Here is a 23,349-nt window from a genome sequence, read left to right on the forward strand (position 1 = left end):
CTAACGTTTCCTGCCTCATCCATATTCATGTTCACCTGTTTAATAGCCCACTCTGCACGATGCTCAATTTCAAAAGGTAAGTGACATGTCTTCCCATATACAAGTCGGTAAGGTGAAGTACTAATGGGGTTTTATAAGCCTTCCGGTAAGCCCAAAGCACATCGTCTAGTCTTAGAGACCAATCTTTGCGATTAGGATTTACGGTTTTTTCTAAAATCCTTTTTAATTCCCTATTAGATACTTCCACTTGCCCACTTGTTTGGGGATGGTAAGGCGTAGCAATTCGGTGATTCACCCCATAATCCCTTAAAAGTTTAGCGAAATGGGAGTTCTTAAAGTGTGAACCCCCATCACTAATTATGGCCTTAGGGACACCATGACGACATAAAATATTTTTCTTAACAAACTTAAGGACAACTTTGTGGTCATTGGTCCGCTTAGCCTCAGCCTCCACCCATTTTGAGACATAATCAACGGCTACTAATATGTATTCAAACCCGAAGGATGGTGGAAAAGGTCCCATAAATCCAAACGTCAAAAATTTCACAAACCAAAATTGGGTTCATGGGCATTTCATTACGTTTATAAATTCCCCCCATCCTTTGACACTTAGCACAATTTTTAACATACTCACATGCATCTTTAAAAATGGTAGGCCAGAAGAAACCTGAGTCGAGTACTTTGTACCCGGTTTTCTTTATTCCATAGTGTCCTCCACATGCGAAAGTATGGCAATGAGCTAGTATGTTCTTATGCTCGTCTTCCGCCACACATCTCCTTATGATTTGGTCGGGTCCAATTCGGTAAAGAACCGGGTCCTCCCAAATGTAATGTTTAACCTGCGAAAAAAAGTAATCCCTCATGTGCTTGTTCCAATGCTCCGGTACTTTGTTGGTCACCAAGTAGTTAACAATATGCGCAAACCACGGTACCTGCACAACACTAAACAAACACTCGTCCGGGAAATTTTCCTGGATTGGTTTAGCAGGGTCAAACGGAGGCGGGGGTATCCTAGACAAATGATCTGCCACCACATTCTCTATACCCTTCTTATCCCTTATTTCCAAATTAAACTCTTGTAACAACAGGATCCACCTAATTAATCTGGGCTTAGTCTCTTTTTTCTCTAGCAAGTGCCTTAGGGCACTATGGTCCGAGAAAACAACTACCTTAGACCCCCACAAATATGATCTAAACTTGTCTAAGGAAAACACTACCGTTAGTAATTCCTTCTCGGTTGTAGTATAGTTCATTTGGGCATCTGAGAATGTTTTACTAACATAGTAGATAACAACCGGTTTCCTATCAAACCTTTGACCCAAAACAGTCCCAGCTGCATAATCACTGGCATCACACATAATCTCAAATGGTTTGGTCCAGTCAGGTGATTGCAAAATGGGCGCTTCCGTCAACTTACGCTTAAGGGTATTAAAGGACTCTTTACATTGGTCATCAAAGTCAAAAGTTGCGTCTTTTAATAACAAATTACACAATAGTTTAAAAATAACGCTAAAATCTTTGATAAACCTACGATAGAAACCCGTATGTCCCAAAAATGACCTTACCCCTTTAACATTGGTCGGTGGGGATAACGTGGAGATAAGTTGAACTTTTGCCCTATCTACTTCAAATCCCCGTTCGGACACAATGTGTCCCAAAACCACCCCTTCCCTTACCATAAAATGGCTCTTTTCCCAACTAATGACGAGGTTGGTCTCGGTACATCGTTTTAAAACTTTTTCCAACATATTTAGACATGATTCATAAGACTTGCCAAATATTGAAAAATCATCCATGAAAATTTCTAAAGACTCGCCTATTAACTCTGAGAAAATACTCATCATACACCTTTGAAAAGTAGCAGGTGCATTACATAAACCAAAAGGCATTCGTCTAAAAGCATAAGTTCCATAAGGACAAGTAAAAGTTGTTTTTTCTTGGTCATTAGGGTGAATAGGTATTTGGTTATATCCCGAATACCCATATAATAAACAGTAAAATTTCTGACCTGACAACTTTTCGATGATTTGATCAATAAAAGGCAAGGGAAAATGATCCTTTAAAGTTGCAGCATTTAGCTTCCTGTAATCAATACATACCCGCCAACCCGTCACAGGACGGGTTGTGATCTTTTCTCCTTCTTCCGTTTCCATGAACGTGATCCCAGCTTTCTTTGGCACTGTTTGAGTGGGGCTTACCCACTAACTATCCGAAATAGGGAAAATAATCCACGCATCTAACCACTTAAGAACTTCTTTCTTTACAACTTCCTGTATGTTTGGGTTTAACCTGCGTTGCGTGTCACGAGAAGGGTTAACCTCAGGATCTGTAACAATGTGATGCATGCACACTGAGGGACTTATCCCTTTCAAATCTGCTATAGTCCATCCCACCGTAGCCTTGTATTTATGAACCGCCTCCATTAAAGCTTTTTCCTGCACACCTGTCAAATCTGAAGCAATAATAACTGGCAAAGTGCCGTTATTACCTAAAAATGCATACTTCAAATGAGAAGGTAATGGTTTTAACTCGAGGGTCAGTGGTGACTCTAGTGACGGTCTCATATTAGTATCAATGGACTTAGGTAGTGGCTCATATTTGTGAGTCCACGGTGGTAACCAAGCATCCATTGTACTTGCTATTGCTAATTCGACTGCCTTAACCTCTTCACATTCAACATCTTCTTCATCACCTAAGCAAAATACTTCCACTGGGTCATTTTTTATCAAATGAGAAGTATGTTTTTCAACTTGTTCATCAATCACATCTACCTGATAGCATTCATGGACACTTGGGGCATGAAGAGAATTAATGATATTAATCCTCATCTTGCGATTCCCGAATGATATGTCCATGATACCCGTTCGACAATTAATGTGGGCATTTATGGTGGCCAAAAACGGGCGCCCCAAGATTATAATGGGTTGGGCATCTCTATGTCTAGATTTGATATCCATTATAAAAAAGGTAACAGGGTAATAGAAATCCTCCACTTTTACTATCACATCTTCTAATATTCCTAGGCGTTTTGATTGATTAGTCAGCTAGTTGAATAATTATGTCGGTTCTTTTCATTAACCCCAATTCAAATTGGTCAACTAGACAAAAGGGTAAAATATTAATGCTAGCTCCTAGGTCCAATAACGCCTTTTTCATATTTACGTTTCCTACAGTGACAACTATCAATGGGGTCCCCGGGTCCTTAAATTTAGGTGGGAGTGTACCCGAAACAACCGCACTTAGGTGCTCGGTTAGCTCCACCTTTTTGGGTAAGGTCGCCCTTTGCTTCCTCTTTTGAGTGCAAAGATCATTTAAAAACTTAGCGTCGGACGGGACTTGCCTAATAGCATCGAGAAGGGGTAAATTTATCTTAACCTGTTTAAATTTTTCCCATATATCCTCTAGTTGTGGTCCCTTCTTCCCATAAGAGAATTGGTTCAGGGACTCTAAGGCCTTGGGAAATGGGACGGTTTTTGATTCCGTCTCCGGTTTCCCGGTATTAACGATTGGTTCCTTATTTTTCACCCCCTTCCCGTAGTTATCATTCTCACTTACCTCATCCTCATTAAGAATAATAGGAGACTTACTTGACTCTTGTTTCACTACCCATTTCTACATCCATATGCAAAGTGAGAAAGATCTCCACAAATCTCACAAACTTCCTGAACCTGCGAAACATTACAAGCAAGACCCTGATTTGGGTTGTTAAATATAAGCATTTTCAAATCATCTAATTCTTGCTCTAAGTTCCTAGATGAACCACCCAAGTCGGAAACATGATTCACTCGGGAGGTACTAGGTTGTTTACGATTAACTGAAGCTTGGGTTTTCGAACCCTTGCTTAACTGCTCAAAGAAGGTCCATTCATCCTCACTAGATCAAGTTAAAAATGCCCCACCACTAGTCTAAGTTCCTAATGAACCACCCGAGTCGGAAACATGATTTACTCGGGAGGTACTAGGTTGTTTACGATTAACTGAAGCTTGGGTTTTCGAACCCTTGCTTAACTGCTCAAAGAAGGTCCATTCGTCCTCACTAGATCGAGTTAAAAATGCCCCACCACTAGCCGCCAAAAGAAATTGCCTGTTTTGGGAATCTAAACTATCATAGAAAACTTTAACCAATTCCCACTTTGGTATCTCATGGTGCGGGCATGCCCTAAGTAACTCCTTCAGACGCTCGTACGCTTCATGAAGTAATTCACTGGGTAGTTGTCTAAAAGATTTTATTTGTGTACGCATGTATGAAGTTTTACTTATAGGATAAAACTCCTCTAAAAACTGTTTTTTCATCTCCGCTCAAGTATTAATACTCCGGACGGGTAAAGAGAGAAACCATCATTTTGCCTTATCTTTAAGTGAATAAGGAAATAATCGAAGACGTACCTCATCATCAGTGAAACCGTTTACCTGATTAGTAGCACATATCTCATTGAACTCAGTGATGTGTTCATATGGTTCCTCATTAGCCATACCTCAGTAGGTTGGCAAGATCGAAATGAGTTGAGGTCGGACCTCAAATCTCCGTGTGTTTCCCCCTGCCGATGCGGGAAAAACAATGGGTGAATGATATTCATAATCACCCAGTTGGTAGTAGGTGTCTACCCCTCTTTGACGTTCAGCCATCTCGGTTCGTTGATTAAAAACTTCCTCTTCACTATCGGAATCTGATTTAGGAGAGTTTGGTAGAACAATCAGATGTGACTCTAACTGTGGTTGAGTGGATGCTGAAGCCACTGTCGAGCTCTTTAAAATTCTTGTAGCTTTTTGATTAGCTTTTGCAGATTTCTCGATTTCTGGGTCTAAAGGCTTAAGATTTTGATCTCCCGACTTCCGAGTTTGCATACACTAAACTGTACTTTAACAAAAACAAGAACACCGAGGTAAAACTGACAAAAACAAAATAAAAAAAAAACTATTTTTGGTTTTTTATTGGTTTTATAATTTTTATGATTTTTTATAATTTAACACGAAAGCAATAAAATAAGAGCTTGCAATCAAGCGCACACTTCCCCGACAGCGGCGCCAAAATTTGATTGGTGTCGAAGGGCCGGTCAAAAATAGCCTAATTACTCTACTTTAGATAGGGTAAGCAGGATTCGTTCCAAGGGAAGTTATGGTTAACTAGCAAGCAATTTCAAGATTGGTTTATTTGTTTAACTAAAAGCTACTATAACGATCCTCATTTTTCCATTCTATATTTTTCCAATATTAAATGCCAAAACAATATAATTAATACTTAATGATTAAACTTTAATCAACAATTGTTAAGTGTTAGGAGTTATAAAATATATTAATTAACTTTGTGCAATAATTGACAAGTTAATAAAAGATGAAAATAATAAACTGTTAATCGACACTCACTGCTAATTAAAATTTATGCATTTATGTAATATTATAACTAATAACCTATAAGTAATAAATAAAAAGTGACATTTATTTAAATAATAAAACAATTGGGAACTAAATAAAAAAATATATATACAAGTCATGAATTAGTAAAAAGTAAATAATACTTATCATGTAGTAAATGTAAAAATAATAAAAATAATAATAATAATAATAATAATAATAATAATAATAATAATAATAATAATAATAATAATAATAATAATAATAATAATGAGACTAAAGAATCTTAAACAATTACATCCTTATGTTGACTAAAAAATAATATATATATATATATATATATATATATATATATATATATATATATATATATATATATATATATATATATATATATATATATATATATATAAACTAGTACCACCTATTGTTGACTAAAAATTATAAAATAAAACAAAATCATTAATTAGAACATCCTTATGTTGACTAACACTCTAATACTTGCACTATATAAACACCCTTAGACTCCTAGTTTCTCATTCACAAATCACACCAAAATCCTCTCTAAAAAAAAATCTCTCCCTCTCCCTCTCTTGTGGTATTCGGATCTTCAAGCTTGTTCTTCGTGTTCATCAAGATTTTCAAGCGTGTTCTTCATTATTTGGGTTATTTAATCTTCATCACCAAGTTTTCTTCTTGTTTCTTGTTAATCTTCATCATCATTAACAAGGTATGATCCAAAATCTTAAAACTTTTAAATCTTTCTTTCAATTCATGTTTATATTTATAATCATATTCGTGCATGATCTTAACATTCATATTATTTAGATCCTCAAAACCCTAAACCCTAATCATTAAAATACTACTTTAATTAACTAACCCTAATTATTGAAACCCTAATACTACTTATACTATTAATTAACATGTATACACTATTACTATTACTAACACCTATAACCTACTACTTATATTATAACACATAAAAACATTTTGGGATATGTATTAGAGATGTATAGATCTTCGAACTTTCTTGACGAATGGTTTCTACGAAACTCTAGGCGGAAGGGTTTGGATTTCCAATATAAAGGATCCTATAGCTCAAGGCCCTAGACCTGAAATGGCCATTCGAAGGGAAAGGGGTGATTGGAAGCTTATCTAATACGACAAGTATCCTAAAATGGAAAACACTCTTAAAGTAGAAACTTTCTAGTTATAGAAACTTACTAAGATAAGAAATCTACTAAAAGTGGAAACTTTCTAAAAATAGAAACTTACTAGGAAAGGAAACTTAGTAAAACGAACTATACTTACAACACTATCATACTTAAACATCTACTTAAACTTGGGCAAAAACACTTACTACTCTTAAATGTCAATAGGTTGACTTTTCTGCTCACTCATCCAACTTTCTATTATGAGGAATAACTCTCTCTCTCTCTCTACACTTACTAAGGTGAATTCATAGCCCCACTCTTTATTGCTAGCAAACTTACTTACTTTTATTGGGGTGAGACACATGCTGTTTTTACATTTTATAACTTAGACACAAGTATCAAACTACTAAACTATGCTATACCCGGCTATGTCCGACTAAGTCCCTACAGTGATATTTTAATTGCTCGTTGAATGCATGCTTAATTATTGGGGGTAGGCCTATCGGGAGTAACGTACCCGATACATTTGACTAGGTCTTTGTATTACTTAATAATGAAATTAAATTGACAAGTATAAGCTACAACTTGTCTTTGGGGCAAACTTGAACGTTTAGTCTAAATATCACGCATTGGCATAACTTTTTGATCCTGCGGGAGATCAACTTTATAAACTAAATCTTGTGGTCTAAAAACAACGATAACTACTTTTGTTAAACCTATGATTTCACTCAACCTTTTTGGTTGACACTTTAGCATGTTTGTCTCAGGTGCTGATTGATTCAAACTTACTTACTTACTGCTTATGTGATGCTACTTGGACTTAGGAACAAGAGATATCGCATTTACTATTCTTGCATTTGAAACATTTACATTATTGTAATTTCAATTCTTGTAACGACATTTCATTTTCTGCTGCGTACTCTCAATAAAGTTTGATTTTATCATGTAGTATTGTTCTCGTATATTATAATATGTTGGTTTATTTGATATTAGTGAAGTTTCTTCCAGACCCTATCTAGAGGACATTACAGAGTAGTATCAGAGCAAACCAGGCTGTTATAGAGAACCAGGATTGCATCTTTATGTGTGCCTTACTTGCTAGCTAGGGTGCCTTAGGAATCTAGGAAACTATAACCTTTCCTGCCTTAGACTTTAAAGAACTTAGGATTGCCTTATAATCTTAACAACCTTGCCTTGATAATCTTGGCATAAAATACTAATCAAAGTCTCTTTCCTAATGATAGGATGTCAAGCGTTAATAAAAACGACAAGACAATTCTTTTCAAACCATCTGAAGTAATGACTCACTTCAAACCTGCTATCCAAGAAGATACTGGATATCCTTCAACTGCAAGACCAGTCCAAAGTCCACCTTATGGCTTTGGTGGTCCTCCCTCACTAAACTATAGTCCGGATACTTTACCTAATTCTCCCGAATACTACCCGACTCCAAGAACGGAAAGTAAAGGGAAACGTCCTGCTGATTTTAAAGAAGATGGCACGTCAAAGAAAAGATCCCGATCTCCTTCCTACGAAGAAGTTGATGCCAAGTACGAGATCATGAATCTGCGAAAAACTACCGATGGCCTAATTCGTCATATTGCAAGGATCGATGTTCAAATGAAGGAAAAAGACCTAGCGATCAGGAAGCTCATAGAGGAAAATGCTGAGCTAAAGAAGGAGATAAAGTTGGTGAAGTATGAAGGTGATAGAAATGCCCGATGGGGGAAGCAATCTCTTGCCTACCTAAGAGAAGATGTTAACTTTAGATTGAAGATAGAGAAAAACCACCTCGAGTTCCTGCATGAGAAACAAAAGGCAAAGAATGAGAAAGTTGAGAAGTTTATGAAGAAGGTTGAGGACGAGAAGAAGAAATATGAAGACTACTTCAATCCTAATATTTCCTAGTTTATCCTATTCCAATTTCTCATCTATTTAAAGGCTATGCCTTAAACTATTTCTATATCCAAATCGTGTATTAAAAAGGCTTATTTAATGCCTCGTTCTTAATAATATAAAGTGTTTCATTTATATCATATTCATCTTTATCTTATCGGATTTATCAAACTTCTATACACCCTTATGTAGTGAAGAATCATGGTTCGTTCAACTACACCAACTCTTACCATGATGTTTCATAATTTCCTCGTCTGACTACGTCTTCCACAACTTCCATAACTATCAAAGATATGAAGGTTAACCAAGTCTATAAAGACTGCAACTTAAAACTAGCCAACCATAAGTTAGTAACTGTTTTCACGGATGACATTTCGAACTGCTCCAAGAGTGAGAAGGGACGTGAGCAACATTTGCAAACTCATTCTTGAGAAAAAGAACAACTCTACACAAACTTTTCCAAAGTGCAAGTTTTGGATTAAAACTGACATGTTGTTAATCTAGCTAAGATTACTGCTGTCCTTAACACACTATATTAGAAGTCATCATTGATCACATATCCTGACCTTATGGAGTGACCGTGGAAAGGAAATATGAATTAGTGAAATATAATGACGGTGGCCAACGTGATTATATTACAGTAATTCATAGAGATATTCCAATATCATGACGTATGGAATAGAAAGTGAATTAAAAAAAAACTCTCAAGCTATCTGTTCAAAAACCAAATGCAAGGGCATGAAAAGAGAAAAATGATCATCTTGATATTTAGTAGATACGTAGAACTCATTCTAATCAAACTATATATCTATCTCATACTCATTTAACAAACTTTCATGTACCATAAAAATGTTGTAGACAATCGAATCTTGAAATTCATTCATCCTAAATGGATATCTCCTGATCATTGATACATAATCATCACTTGTTATTACACTCTCGGTGTAAATTCTCATATGACTTTCAAAAACCTATGTCATTTGAACCCTCCAATGTCGATATTACAAACATCATGTCCAATATTACATTATCTATGTCGAGATGATAAATATCTCATATGCATAATCTTCTGAAGAATGGAACCTCCATACATGTATCGTTTTAACTATCATAGTCAAGGAACTTCTGTACTCGTACATCTACTTATAATAGACTACTTGGCACCATGCAAGTAATGGTGCCATACTCAAACAATAATGGATCATTGTTAACTCGAAAACCAGAGGTGAAATACACTATCTCAAGTTGTGGCTTGAGCTAAACTCATCTGAAAAACTACTGTAACAATTGAAATGATTCCATCATACTTTAACGTATCCTCCTCTCAGACCAATTAAGGTTGAATTCAAACAATCATTACATAGTTGAAAGTCACTACTTTAGCATTTATTTATACTTGTCTATGCGACTGCCAGATTATTCATGCCGAGTTCTCGAACTCTCACTATCATTCGAACGATTCAAAGTTACAAATCTTATTTGAAGTTCTTTCATACATAACTCTAAATCCGAGGGATTTACTCATTTGATGATAATCACATTATCATCCTTCTAACTTTAATGTTAACATTTCGAGTCCAAGGACTCATGCCATGATAAAAGTCGATCCATTAGTTTTCACTACCTTGAAACAATTATTACACAATTATCCTCCGGAATTTTAAAATCTTCAATCAATTTTTCTCAAACAAATACACTCCTAAATACAAGTATCCTATTTTCCAAAGATTTCTTACACGAGTCTTTATTTTCAAACTATCTCGGAATTTATAAAAAATGATTTTTCACTTATGTGATTTATAAAACCTTATACATAAACTTAACTTTACGTACTTTGACTAGTACATATCAAATTACACTTTCACTTCTACAAATTTTCACTTTGATTAAATCGAAATTACTTTACAAAATTCTATGTAACCCTAGTTGTACTATGAACATCATTTCGTTACCTCCTCTAAAATTACTTTCACTAATTATATAAACACTTTCGCATTTTTAGCAATTTACCTTTGTTTCATTAAAATAAACATTCTTTTAAACAACTCTTTTTCGTATTGTTCAAATTATTTCACATAAAATAGTACGTGTTGTACATAACTCAAGTTTTACCAATAGCTCTGCTTCGTTTATATTGTTATAACAAATGCCGCAACTTTTCAAAAATTACTTTGGTTTATTATTAAAACTTTCGTATTGCTCTCCAATGTGTTTGGATCACCTTTATTCTCATTCCCCGTGCAAGAATGAGACTTACCTCTTTACGTACATTATCTCTTCCTTGCTATGTTATTCGTTAAGAAGTTTCTACTTCCGGTATTTCACGGCCAAACCACGACGCTCTCGTAAACATCAATACTACGATCTTTTGAAGAAGGAAGCAAAGGTTCCTTCATGGTAGAAATAATACCTTATAATCAATGATTCACATTTATTCTCATCCACATTTAAACTCATAAGTAAATAATAGACCGAGTCGCCATTTGTGCGAAAACACTTTTCTTACTCTGAAGGAGTTACCTTAGACATTTATGAAGATACTCTAAACATTTCTTCCTTTTTGGTTTGCAACTAGATGTTATTCTAGTCAAGTTTTAATCTATGATTCGACATGAAACTGAAATCATAAATCTTAAAGCTACATTCTGAAACTATTTCTAAAGACAAGTTCTCATGTATACTGAACGATGTCTTAAATTTAATCGCTCGTATTATTCTGAGATCAACGAACTCTCAACTAACATCTGATTTGTCTATTAGGCATCTCTTGAAAACTAAAGGTATTATGGTTACCTTTCGAAACTTGAAGCTGGTACTATCTCTAACAAACACCTGCCATACATCAAACTACGTAACTGAAATGTTTACGTACTCTACTCTATTTTATCTGCCCTACTATTGCGGCATAAACACTCAAGATCTTAACGAGCTCAATAATACATTTCATGCTGTTATAGCATCATCTTTCCTTTTAAAGAAAAACTAGTCAAACGACACTCTTGTTATTCCTTGGAAAATTCTTCGCATTTAATGCACTTGTAAACGACCTATTAAGGTTAAGGATCATGAGATCAAACATGTAAACAAAACAATATACTTATTGTTAACACTCATTGGCCCCGACCGTACACGGGAACGTGAAAATCAAACTCTATTGTTAAAGTCCGTTGGGATTCGCATAGAAGCCCCTAACAAACATGGGAACGCGAAGACTAAACGATACGAAAATATCCCCATCTCTTCACAACTGCTGATGCAAACGAGAAATCTACTTAAAACTTCGGGACGAAGTTTCTAATAACGGGGAGGTACTATAACGACCCTCATTTTTCCATTCTATATTTTTCCAATATTAAATGCCCAAACAATATAATTAAAACTTAATGATTAAACTTTAATCAACAATTGTTAAGTGTTAAGAGTTATAAAACATATTAATTAACATTGTGCAATAATTGACAAGCTAATAAAAGATGAAAATAATAAACTGTTAGTCGACACTCACTGCTAATTAAAATTTATGCATTTATGTAATATTATAACTAATAACCTATAAGTAATAAATAAAAAGTGACATTTATATAAATAATAAAACAATTGGGAACTAAATAAAAAAAATATATACAAGTCATGAATTAGTAAAAAGTAAATAATACTTATCATGTAGTAAATGTAATAATAATAATAATAATAATAATAATAATAATAATAATAATAATAATAATAATAATAATAATAATAATAATAATAATAATAATAATAATAACAATAATAATAATGAGACTAAAGAATCTTAAACAATTACATCCTTATGTTGACTAAAAAATAAAATAATATATATATATATATATATATATATATATATATATATATATATATATATATATATATATATATATATATATATATATATATATATATATATATATATATATATAAACTAGTACCACCTATTGTTGACTAAAAATTATAAAATAAAATAAAATCATTAATTAGAACATCCTTATGTTGACTAACACTCTAATACTTGCACTATATAAACACCCTTAGACTCCTAGATTCTCATTCACAAATCACACCAAAATCCTTTCTCAAAAACAATCTCTCCCTCTCCCTCTCTTGTGGTATTCGGATCTTCAAGCTTGTTCTTCATGTTCATCAAGATTTTCAAGCGTGTTCTTTATTATTTGGGTTATTTGATCTTCATCACCAAGTTTTCTTCTTGTTTCTTGTTAATCTTCATCATCATTAACAAGGTATGATCCAAAATCTTAAAACTTTTAAATCTTTCTTTCAATTCATGTTTATATTCATAATCATATTCGTGCATGATCTTAACATTCATATTATTTAGATCCTCAAAACCCTAAACCCTAATGATTAAAATACTACTTTAATTAACTAACCCTAATTAATGAAACCCTAATACTACTTATACTATTAATTAACATGTATACACTATTACTATTACTAACACCTATAACCTACTACTTATATTATAACACATAAAAACATTTTGGGATATGTATTAGAGATGTATAGATCTTCGAACTTTCTTGACGAATGGTTTCTACGAAACTCTAGGCGGAAGGGTTTGGATTTTCGATTTAAAAGATCCTATAGCTCAAGCCCCTAGACCTGAAATGGCCATTCGAAGGGAAAGGGGTGATTGGAAGCTTATCTAATACAGCAAGTATCCTAAAATGGAAAACAATCTTAAAGTAGAAACTTTCTAGTTATAGAAACTTACTAAGATAAGAAATCTACTAAAAGTGGAAACTTTCTAAAAATAGAAACTTACTAGGAAAGAAAACTTAGTAAAACGAACTATACTTACAACACTATCATACTTAAACATCTACTTAAACTTGGGCAAAAACACTTACTACTCTTAAATGTCAATAGGTTAACTTTTCTGCTCACTCATCCAACTTTCTATTCCGAGGAATAACTCTCTCTCTCTCTACTTACTAAGGTGAATTCATAGCCCCACTCTTTATTGCTAACAAACTTACTTACTTTTATTGGGGTGAGTCACATGATGTTTTTACATTTTACAACTTAGACACAAGTACCAAACTACTAAACTATGCTATACCCGGCTATGTCCGACTAAGTCCCTACAGTGATATTTTAATTGCTCGTTGAATGCATGCTTAATTATTGGGGGTAGGCCTATCGGGAGTAACGTCCCCGATACATTTGACTAAGTCTTTGTATTACTTAATAATAAAATTAAACCGACAAGTATAAACTACAACTTGTCTTTAGGGCAAACTTGAACGTTTAGCCTAAATATCACGCATTGGCATAACTTTTTGATCCTGTGGGAGATCAACTTTATAAACTAAATCTTGTGGTCTAAAAACAACGATAACTACTTTTGTTAAACCTATGATTTCACTCAACCTTTTTGGTTGACACTTTAGCATCTTTGTCTCAGGTGCTGATTGATTCAAGCTTACTTACTTACTGCTTATGTCATGCTACTTGGACTTAGGAACAAGAGATATCGCATTTACTATTCTTGCATTTGAAACATTTACTTTATTGTAATTTCAATTCTTGTAACGACATTTCATTTTCCGCTGCGTACTCTCAATAAAGTTTGATTTTATCATGTAGTATTGTTCTCGTATATTATAATATGTTGGTTTATTTAATATTAGTGACGTTTCTTCCAGACCCTATCTGGAGGACGTTACAGCTACTAAGATTAATCAACTAAAATTAAACCTTAAAACTTAAACTAGAGTGCAATTGAAAGTATTGAGATGTAAACAATGAGAGTAAAGCTTTTATCCTTTCACAATCCCAATCTAACATGTATTCATTCAAACAAGTATTATGTTTACCGAATGTTGATCAAATCTCATAGACAAGATTTCTTAAGTTCGTTAATTCTATTATCTTGGGATTAAACTATGCAACCTAGACAATATGTCTTTATCCCTAATCTAATTAACACTAAATTGGATCAAGAACACACTGTTAAATCACAATAATCTAACTTGCAATAACAAAACATAGAACTTCCATCAATCAACAATTGATTTGATTCACAATATCATAAGCCGTAAGTATTAAAACATCATAAATCACATAACTTGAATGAAATCATACATATTTGATTTTTCATGGAAAGGATAAAGTTAGGAAGTCTAGCCAAGCATGTTGGTGATGATGATCATGAAGATTCTTGATGATTGCATGATGAATAGCACTAGAATCCTAGCTTGAATCCTTGAGCAATGATGATTTTGGAATGTTATGGTGTGTTTGAGGATGATCTCTGCTGCAAAAAACTGGTGAAAAAGTGTGTTTTTCGTAACCCTAATGGTCTCCTTATATATGGGTTGGATAACTTGGTCACAAAGCTAAAATTCGTATTTCCCGGCACCAGGATTTTTGTATTGGCGTATTTTACGCCAAGCCTGGCATATTTTACGCCAGTATTGAGGCAGATTGGGCGTATTTTTACGCCAGAGACTGAATTTTGCTCTGAACGGACCTAAGATGTGGCGTATTTTACTCCCCAACTGGCGTATTTTACGCCAGTGTTGATTCCAAGGTCATTTTTCGATCTCTTCATTCTTGCCCGCAACTCGCCTTTAATCGCTGTTTTCTACCACGTTTCACACCAATATCTTTTCTTGCCTGTAAAACACAAAACCATATCAAAGTATCTCTTTTTTCACTCGCATATGATTAATTTTACGTAATTAAGCATAAACGATCGTGTCAAATAAGGACCGATCAATAAACGCAATAAAATACATTGAAAATCGAACTCCGGTGAGAAGCGAGGGTTAAAAAACTAGTTATTTAATATTTAACTAGTGAAATGACTCGTGAAAACACGAATTTGTTTAAACGAAACAGTTTAATGATATGTTTTAGATATTAAGCGAGGGTTAAAAAACTAGTTATCTCAGACTTTGACTTACGTTGACTTTATAGTTTTTTTAATAAAAATATACATACAAACATAAATATATGTATATTTATATACGTTTTTACGAGATTTTATAAAAATATCCGAGAAATGAGCGAGAAAATCTTAGAAATTACGAATTTTACAAGAAAATTTTACAAATTAACAAGAAAATCCGAGAAATCGTGGCTTTGACTAAGTTTGACCTCGTTGACCGAAAAATCTCGGGAGATGAACATCTCGTCTCGGTTGCCTTCTTAAAACGAGATCTCGAGGAGATCTCGAGAGATTTACAACACTGGTCCACAATATATAATTTAGGATATCAGACTATAACTGGAATTCTTTGTTTTGTTGTACAAATTTTGGCATTTAAAGAAAAGAATAATTAAGGTTTTTTTTTTTTCATGTTGTTTGAGAAAAAAAAAGGTTTGAAATACAAGACTTCTTGTAGTTGTCATTTAGTATTTCAAAAAAGATTTATGTTATTATATTTAGAAAACAAAATAAAGGTACCTTTCACTATCGTACAGTCGGTCAAAGCCTAACTACCTTCTCTTCCTTACAAATTCAAACTGCAGAAAATGCTTTCAAATTCAACTCTGTTTCTCTTTCTCCAACTACTAATGGAGAAAACAGGTCATGCAAGTAAAGAAAAGCTAGTAATTAAGTACCCCTCACCAACAAAAGCTTCAACAGAAAAATTAGAGCTGGCCGCAATTGCAGCCAGTCTCCGCATACGTTTGAGATCAGCCGATATGCCGGTAGTCATGCAAGAGCATGCCTTACGACTGACTAGATCGCTCCTCGACTCTTCTACTTCTCGTCGACCTAATCTTACTGTACTAGCTCGATCCTTAAAAAAGGTACTATAATATATATCGTTCTCTAGTTATGTAAATTAGTGTTGATTCTGTTACAGTATTGGTAAATGGATGCAGATATATATGCACGTCTTATGCGTCTATATGTATTAGACTATATTAGTTATATAGCCATATACTTTCAAGTCTATATGTGTATGTAAAATACTCCGTAGTACTTAATATATTAATTTATACACAATATACGTAGGTTTATAAAATGGCATATATAAAAATACTAGTGAAATGACCCGTGAAACTACGGGTTTGTTTAAACGAAATAGTTTAATAATATGTTTTATGTATCAAGTGAACATAAATGCTAAAGTCATTTAGTTTAATGATCTGTAGAACCACAGAGTCCGACTAAAAACTCGTCAGCTGAACATTTCATCAAACACCTAAAATATATATTAAACGATCCACATCCAATCATAAGAGATAATATTGGTTGTAATTTTATTTTAAAAGTTTAAATTAAAATATAAATTTATTATTGGTTTTCTTCTGTCTAGTTTTTATACCTTCACTCGTACTCAATTCAAAATAATTATTTAAAATAATTCAAAATTATTTCATTTTAATAATTAAAATAATTATTAATAAGATTTAATAATAATAATAATTAATTAATAAGATTTAATTTTAATTCAAAAAAAATTAGCTTAATAGTAATATATTATCATTATAGGATTTTAATAGAAACTATAGATATATGTGAATATTTATGATTATTTAAATTTGAGTAACTAAATGGTTAATTTGATTTTCAAATGACAACTGATTTAGCGATATGGAGGTGTCACTCCACTTAAAAAGTAGTGAGTTCGAATTGACGGATGAACATACATATGTATGTATGTAAATATTTATATTTGTGGCAGTGCCTTTCAAAAAAAAAAAAAAGCAAATAAATCATGAATTTGAGTAAATCAGTATCCATATTCCATATGTATTACTATTACAGATATTCAAAGGAATGGACTTATTAATTTTGTTAATAAAAGAAAAAAAGGAACGTCTTCTTGCGATCACCGTGACTCTTAATTTGGCAGCTTAGAAATTAGGTTGTTTTTAACGATTTTCCAATTAAAAATTGTATTGTTTTTTATAATGTTAGATTGTACGCATTTATATGACCTAAAAATAGAAATCATTTAGTTTCAAATTAAATTTATGATTTCTAAAGTCTTTGTAATTTCTCTTTTAGCGCCTTGTTAAGTAGTTTTCGTTTAATAAAATTTTGCTTTCCCAAAAATAAGGAAAAATGGTTCAACAGGCATAGTTCATGAGAATAAACTTGAATTTATACTAGAAGGATCTATTCAAATTAATACACATAGTAAATAGTAATTACCTTGATGTTTATTTGGCTTTTATTTTAGGGGCTTTTTGTACAACGAAATGAGACGTGTATTTAACTATTTTATTACAGAGTACTATTTAACTAGCTTATGGAGTAATTAATTATACTAATACTAATACTAATACTAATACTACACATGATATGATATAACCAAGGTTGAAGAAATCGGAACTCGGGGAGTTCTCGGCGAAACCATTTCTGGGAGTTCTCGGAGAACTCGGGGAGAACTCGGGGAGTTCTCGACTGTTGACTTTCGTTGACTTTTGGGATAATCTTTATGATACCCGAGATTTGGTCGAGATTTGACAGAGATTTGGCCGATATGACCGAGATTTGACTGATTTGACCCAAATTTAACCGATTTTTGGCCGAGAAACTCCGTTTTTCGATCGTTGACCAACTAAACTGGTCGTTGACCCATTTTTTAGCGATTTCAAAAGGAGAACTCGGCAGCAACTCCAAAACGATTTCTCGGCGAGAACTCGGCCGATTTTTCCGATTTTTGCAACCTTGGATATAACATATTATATGTATGCATTTATGTATCCATATTTGATTATCTATGAACATTTGACTATTTGTAGAAATCAAATATAAATATGCATTTGGTAATCTAAATAGAAATATTAGTGTCACCTTAATTTCAGTTTTTCAATTCATTCATTTATTAAGTATAACTGAATTGGATTGTAACAGGAGTTCGATCGATTGAACGGACCGGCATGGCACTGTGTAGCTGGTAAGAGTTTTGGATCCTTTGTCACACATTCGCCTGGAGGATTTGTGTATTTTTCGGTGGACTCGTACTCTTTTCTTTTGTTCAAAACAGAGGTTCAGTTGATTTCCGATGATCGGACTTGATTGTATACATATTTAGCCTTTTCAATTTGCTTGATACAATGATACATATCAACTGCACATCTTAAATTTAAGCTCTTCTATATGATTTTTAAATACATTTTTGATATTTAGACCATATAAAATGGTGATGGGGTGATGGAGGTGACGGGGTTTTTGTGGGATATAGTGATGAGTTGGCAAATGTGATGGGGTGATGGCGTGATGAAGTTTGTAGTGGTAGGTCTGATGATTGTGTGATGGGTTAGATTGGTCCCACATTTTTATTTGTTTTTTCATTTTTGTTTGGATTATTATTATTATTATTAATTAATTAATAATAATAATAATAATAATAATAATAATAATAATTATTATTATTATTATTATTATTATTATTATTATTATTATTATTATTATTATTATTATTATTAATTCGTGTTATTAATTTTAATAATTCTAATAGAGTAAAAAAAATTTAACATCACTTTTATTAAAACACAAACACGGTTACATTTTTTTAAAACTAAACATTTAACACAAACACAAAGATAATTTAGTTAAACATTTAGAAATTGTCCGAATCATCCGATGAGTAATACTTGCCATCTGTGTCGTATTGTGGCCCGAAGGGTACATAGTCCTCTTCATCAGAGTGCACAACGTATTCGCTCTCATCCCGGAACTTGATATACAACTTGATTTTTTCGTTGTGGGTCACTGCTCGACCCACAAGCATAGTCCAGTCGTCTTCATCTTGAAGAAGAGTGGCTGGAACGTTGGGTTCCTTGAAGAACCACACTTGTGAGAATGTAAGAGGTATGTCTTCTTTGAGAAAATCAAGCAGTTCGGACAACGGATAATTTCGGACGTTCATGCAATACTCCCTCTGTTCAGAATCAACGGTGGAGTAATTCTTGACCTCACGGTCGAATTTACCACCAAAGCTAACTTGTAGCATAACATTCATTTGAGTCATTTTGAACTTATAAAATTAAGAAGTAGTAGAGAAGTAAGTGTATGAGGTGTGGTTTGATAACAAATGAGGAGTTGTATTTATAGATGTAGAATCCAGCTGTTTGAACGAATCCAATGTTTGAATTAAAAGCCAATGTTGAATGCAGCTTTAAATAGAGCATCTCTGGTCAATACATCTTTAATAAAGCAACAATTGAATACAGCTTTAAACAGAACATCTCCGGTCAATACAGCTTTAAAAAAGCAATAGTTGAATACAGCTTTAACAGAGCATCTTTGAACGAATACACGATTTATTGTTCGTAATTAAAAATAACACAATTCTATTGAAAATTAAAATTACACAAATTGTTGAAATTCAAAATACAACAATGACAACTTATCCAAATTAATCATTTAAAGTTCTAAAGTTTGGTGGAAGGCCCCAAATGTGTTCAGTGAGATCATGTCGAAGTTGGTCATGAATGTTTTTATCTCGTATTTCTTGTTCTCTTACATCACGACTTGTAGATCGATTCCTTACGTAGTTAGGATTTGCTTCATCAGTGCTAAGCAATTCTTCCTCGAGTCATGTAATGTTAAAGCCATTATCCTCGACTATCATGTTGTGCAAGAGCACGGAACAATACAATTTTCGTCTCAACTTGTTGACACTATGTGGTCGTCCAACCATTTGTAAAATATGGAATCTACCCTGAACAACACCGAATGTTCTCTCGACATCTTTACGTGCACTTTCTTGAAAATGTTTGAATTTTGCACGTGGCTCATCGGTTGGTGTCGAGTACGCCTTCATTAATGTTGCCCAATCTGGGTAAATCCCATTCGCTAAATAGTAACCATTTATGTAATCATGGCCATTCACAGTAAATGGAGCAATTGGTGCAGTTCCATTTTTTATGTCATCGAATAACAAAAATTTGTTCAAAACATTAACATCGTTGTTAGCACCCGCAGCACCGAAGAAAGCATGCCAAATCCACGTATCATATGAAGCAATCTGCTTCTAGAACGATGGTTGAGTGACCTTGATTACTGCCAGTATATTGCCCTTTTCAAGCAACTGGACAATTTTTTCACTTCCAATGCATGCAGTCGATTCTTCCTAGCATTCCCTTGAAACCATGCTTTTCTTCATGAGCACTATACAAACGAGCTATATCGCTACTCTTTGTTTTCCTCAAATAGTCATCAACATAAAGTTCTAAAACACACTTACAAAACATATTAAGACATATTATTGATGTACCTTCAGACATTTGTAAATATACGTCAAACATGTCTGCTGTTGTACCATACGCCAATTGACACAACGCAGATGTAACATTTTAGATTGTAGTAAAACCTAGTCGACCAAGAGCATCTCATTTTGGTTTAAATAATTGGAAATGACTTGGTAAAGGTTATACATCATAACTTAGTATATCATTGGCGATGCGTAAAAATAAATCTTTACTCATTCTAAAATGTCTTCTAAACTGTCGATCGAGATATACTGGATGATCTTGAAAATAGTGTTTGTGTAAAGTTTTACCTGCTTCTTCACGATCTCTACGAATATAAGCTCGAGACTATCAAACTCGTTCATTCTTCGCAGCTTCATCAGCCTCATCAGCATCCAATTCTTCAGCAATTGCTCGTAAAAAATCTAAATCTTCTTTATCATCAGAATCCCAAATATCAAACATTTTAAACAAAGCGTTTACCATTTTTTTTTTTAAGTATAGAATGATATTGAATGAAGTGTGTGAAAAAGGGTAAAAGAAATGTGGTATTTATAAAAGAAAAAAAAATATCAAACGGCCATATGGCTGTTGCCACAAACACATGGCATTAGCTCACTGGATATCACCACCATCACCTGCATTTGATCGCCTCATCTCGCCGACGATATTTTTGGACCATCACACCCCACAGAGGCGCCGTGGAGGCGTGATGGTGGTGAAAATTGTGTGATCACGATGCGTTAAATTAGGTCTTAGCTCTAGTTATTTGTGTAGTAGTCTATAAAGTTGAATGAATAATTTGAATATCTATTTTACAATATATTACCGTATTTGGAAATGTAAAAAAAAAAAAAATTAAATTCTGAATTGATCCACAAAACTCTGAAATAGAATCGGAAAATAACAAGTAACCAAATCATAAAAATAACAAACCACCATTTGATTCTGAATCACATCTCCACCCAAAAATGACTAAAAACATGTAACAAAACTTTCAAACTTAATACAGTAATAACAAAATTTTAATAACCAATCAATGATCATCCATTTCCATATCTTCATCATCGTAGTCAATATCATAGTCTTCATGAAACTCCACCTCACTATTATCGTCATCATCATCAACCAAAATTTCCTCCTGTTTAAACATTCGTTTGTAACATCCCGCCTTTTTCCGTTTACTTTCCGTTTAACTATTTTAAAGTCCGTTATATATATATATATATATATATATATATATATATATATATATATATATATATATATATATATATATATATATATATATATATATATATATATATATATATATAACATCTCCCGTTGATACGCGTTTTAAATTATTTCGTTTAGGTAATTCACGCACCCGAATGAAACTTGAGGGACTAGACTTGCCAAATGACCAAAGATGTTACTAGGTCAAAGAGTCAAACCTTCTCTCATCCATTCATTTCATCTCTTTCTCTTTACTACTTCAACTTTTTCTCTCAAAATCAAAACCAAAGAATCATCATCCAAATCCGATCTAGCAAGTGTTTTGCAAAACAAATTACATATTTGGAATCCTTGCATCTTCCTCTTCGATTCCATACCAATTTCATTACATTTGGGTAACTTTCTAAAATCACTAGATTTTGTGTTCTTGATGTTTTTAACTCATAAAAGCGTTAATTAGTGTCTATGGCTCAAGTCTAACATGAATATATGGTTTGTATGCTCGATCTTGTTGTTTTGGAGTAACTAGCATGAACTTAAATTTTGGTGTGTTGTTCTTGAGATTTAGTTGCTTAAAAGTTGTTAGATGTTAAAGGTTCATGTTTTAATTGTGTTACTAGTATCACTAGCTCCAATTTGATGTGTAGGTTGTTTTAGGAAACTTCATAAACTTGATTATTGATTTTGGTGATGTTGGTTAGGGTTTGATAGAACTAAATGTGAACATTTGATGCATTGAATGCCATGAATTGTTATTGGTAAGTGTTTAGTTGAATTGTATGCTTGATTACCTACGAAATGGCTTTTTGTATGTAGGTAGTAAGTTTCCGAATCACCAAACCGCATTTATGAACTTGAATGTAATAAATGTTGAGCATTTAATGCGGTTTTGGTTGTTGTAAGTGGTAGCTTGATTGATGAAATATGAGTAGTTGTTTTCCTCGTCAAAATACCTTTCCGATGATATAAGATACATGTTTTGGTTGTTTGCGGGTCATAAATTGTGTTTGGTTGAGTTTTGGTTCGTGCACTTGTGTGTTTTCAGCATAGCAGACCTGTATACCAATCTGGACACCATCCAGATTCTTGGGCGCCGTCCAGTCCTTCAATACTGGACGCCGTCCAGTTGCACTGCCAGTGACTGTTTTGTTTTGCCATTTTACAAAAAATGTTTGCTATGCTATGCACCTTCGATTCACATGTAACTTGTTCTAACATGCTCATATATGATTAAAAACCTTAGAAAAATAGTTCGAGACCCGACCCGAACGTGTTTACTTTTTCGTTGACTTTGACCCGACCCAATTTGACTTTTAATCAAACTTAACCAAATGTTTGTGCAATCGTTCTAACATGCTTTTATACGTGTATCTTGCATGAAACGTGAGAACTTGACTCACATGCTATAGTAATCGAGTCGTAACAAGCCATAGGACTAATTGAACATCTTTGACCAATCGTGTTTACCGTTATTAATATGACCTACTTGTTTAGGTCAAGACTAGCATTGTTCTTTGCACACGTTTACT

The 23,349-nt window shown here is 33.4% G+C and overlaps 1 protein-coding gene across 1 annotated transcript; it reads left to right on the top strand.

Moving 5' to 3' along the window:
- Positions 1-15,961: 15,961 nt before the first annotated feature.
- On the top strand, positions 15,962-18,425 carry LOC139901450 (uncharacterized). The gene is made up of 2 exons (XM_071884164.1): positions 15,962-16,201; positions 18,261-18,425. The coding sequence occupies exons 1-2, from the start codon at positions 15,962-15,964 to the stop codon at positions 18,423-18,425; spliced, it is 405 nt and encodes a 134-aa protein (XP_071740265.1).
- The last annotated feature ends 4,924 nt before the right edge of the window (positions 18,426-23,349 follow it).

This window comes from Rutidosis leptorrhynchoides, chromosome 3 (genome assembly GCF_046630445.1).
Source record: "Rutidosis leptorrhynchoides isolate AG116_Rl617_1_P2 chromosome 3, CSIRO_AGI_Rlap_v1, whole genome shotgun sequence".
In the NCBI taxonomy this organism is placed as follows: Eukaryota; Viridiplantae; Streptophyta; class Magnoliopsida; order Asterales; family Asteraceae; genus Rutidosis; species Rutidosis leptorrhynchoides.

Excerpts from the sequence above, each read along its gene's own strand:
- LOC139901450 (XM_071884164.1), top strand. The coding sequence starts at position 15,962 with ATGGAGAAAACAGGTCATGCAAGTAAAGAAAAGCTAGTAATTAAGTAC. Across the intron at positions 16,202-18,260 it reads TAGCTCGATCCTTAAAAAAG|GAGTTCGATCGATTGAACGG; the intron begins GTACTATAATAT and ends GGATTGTAACAG.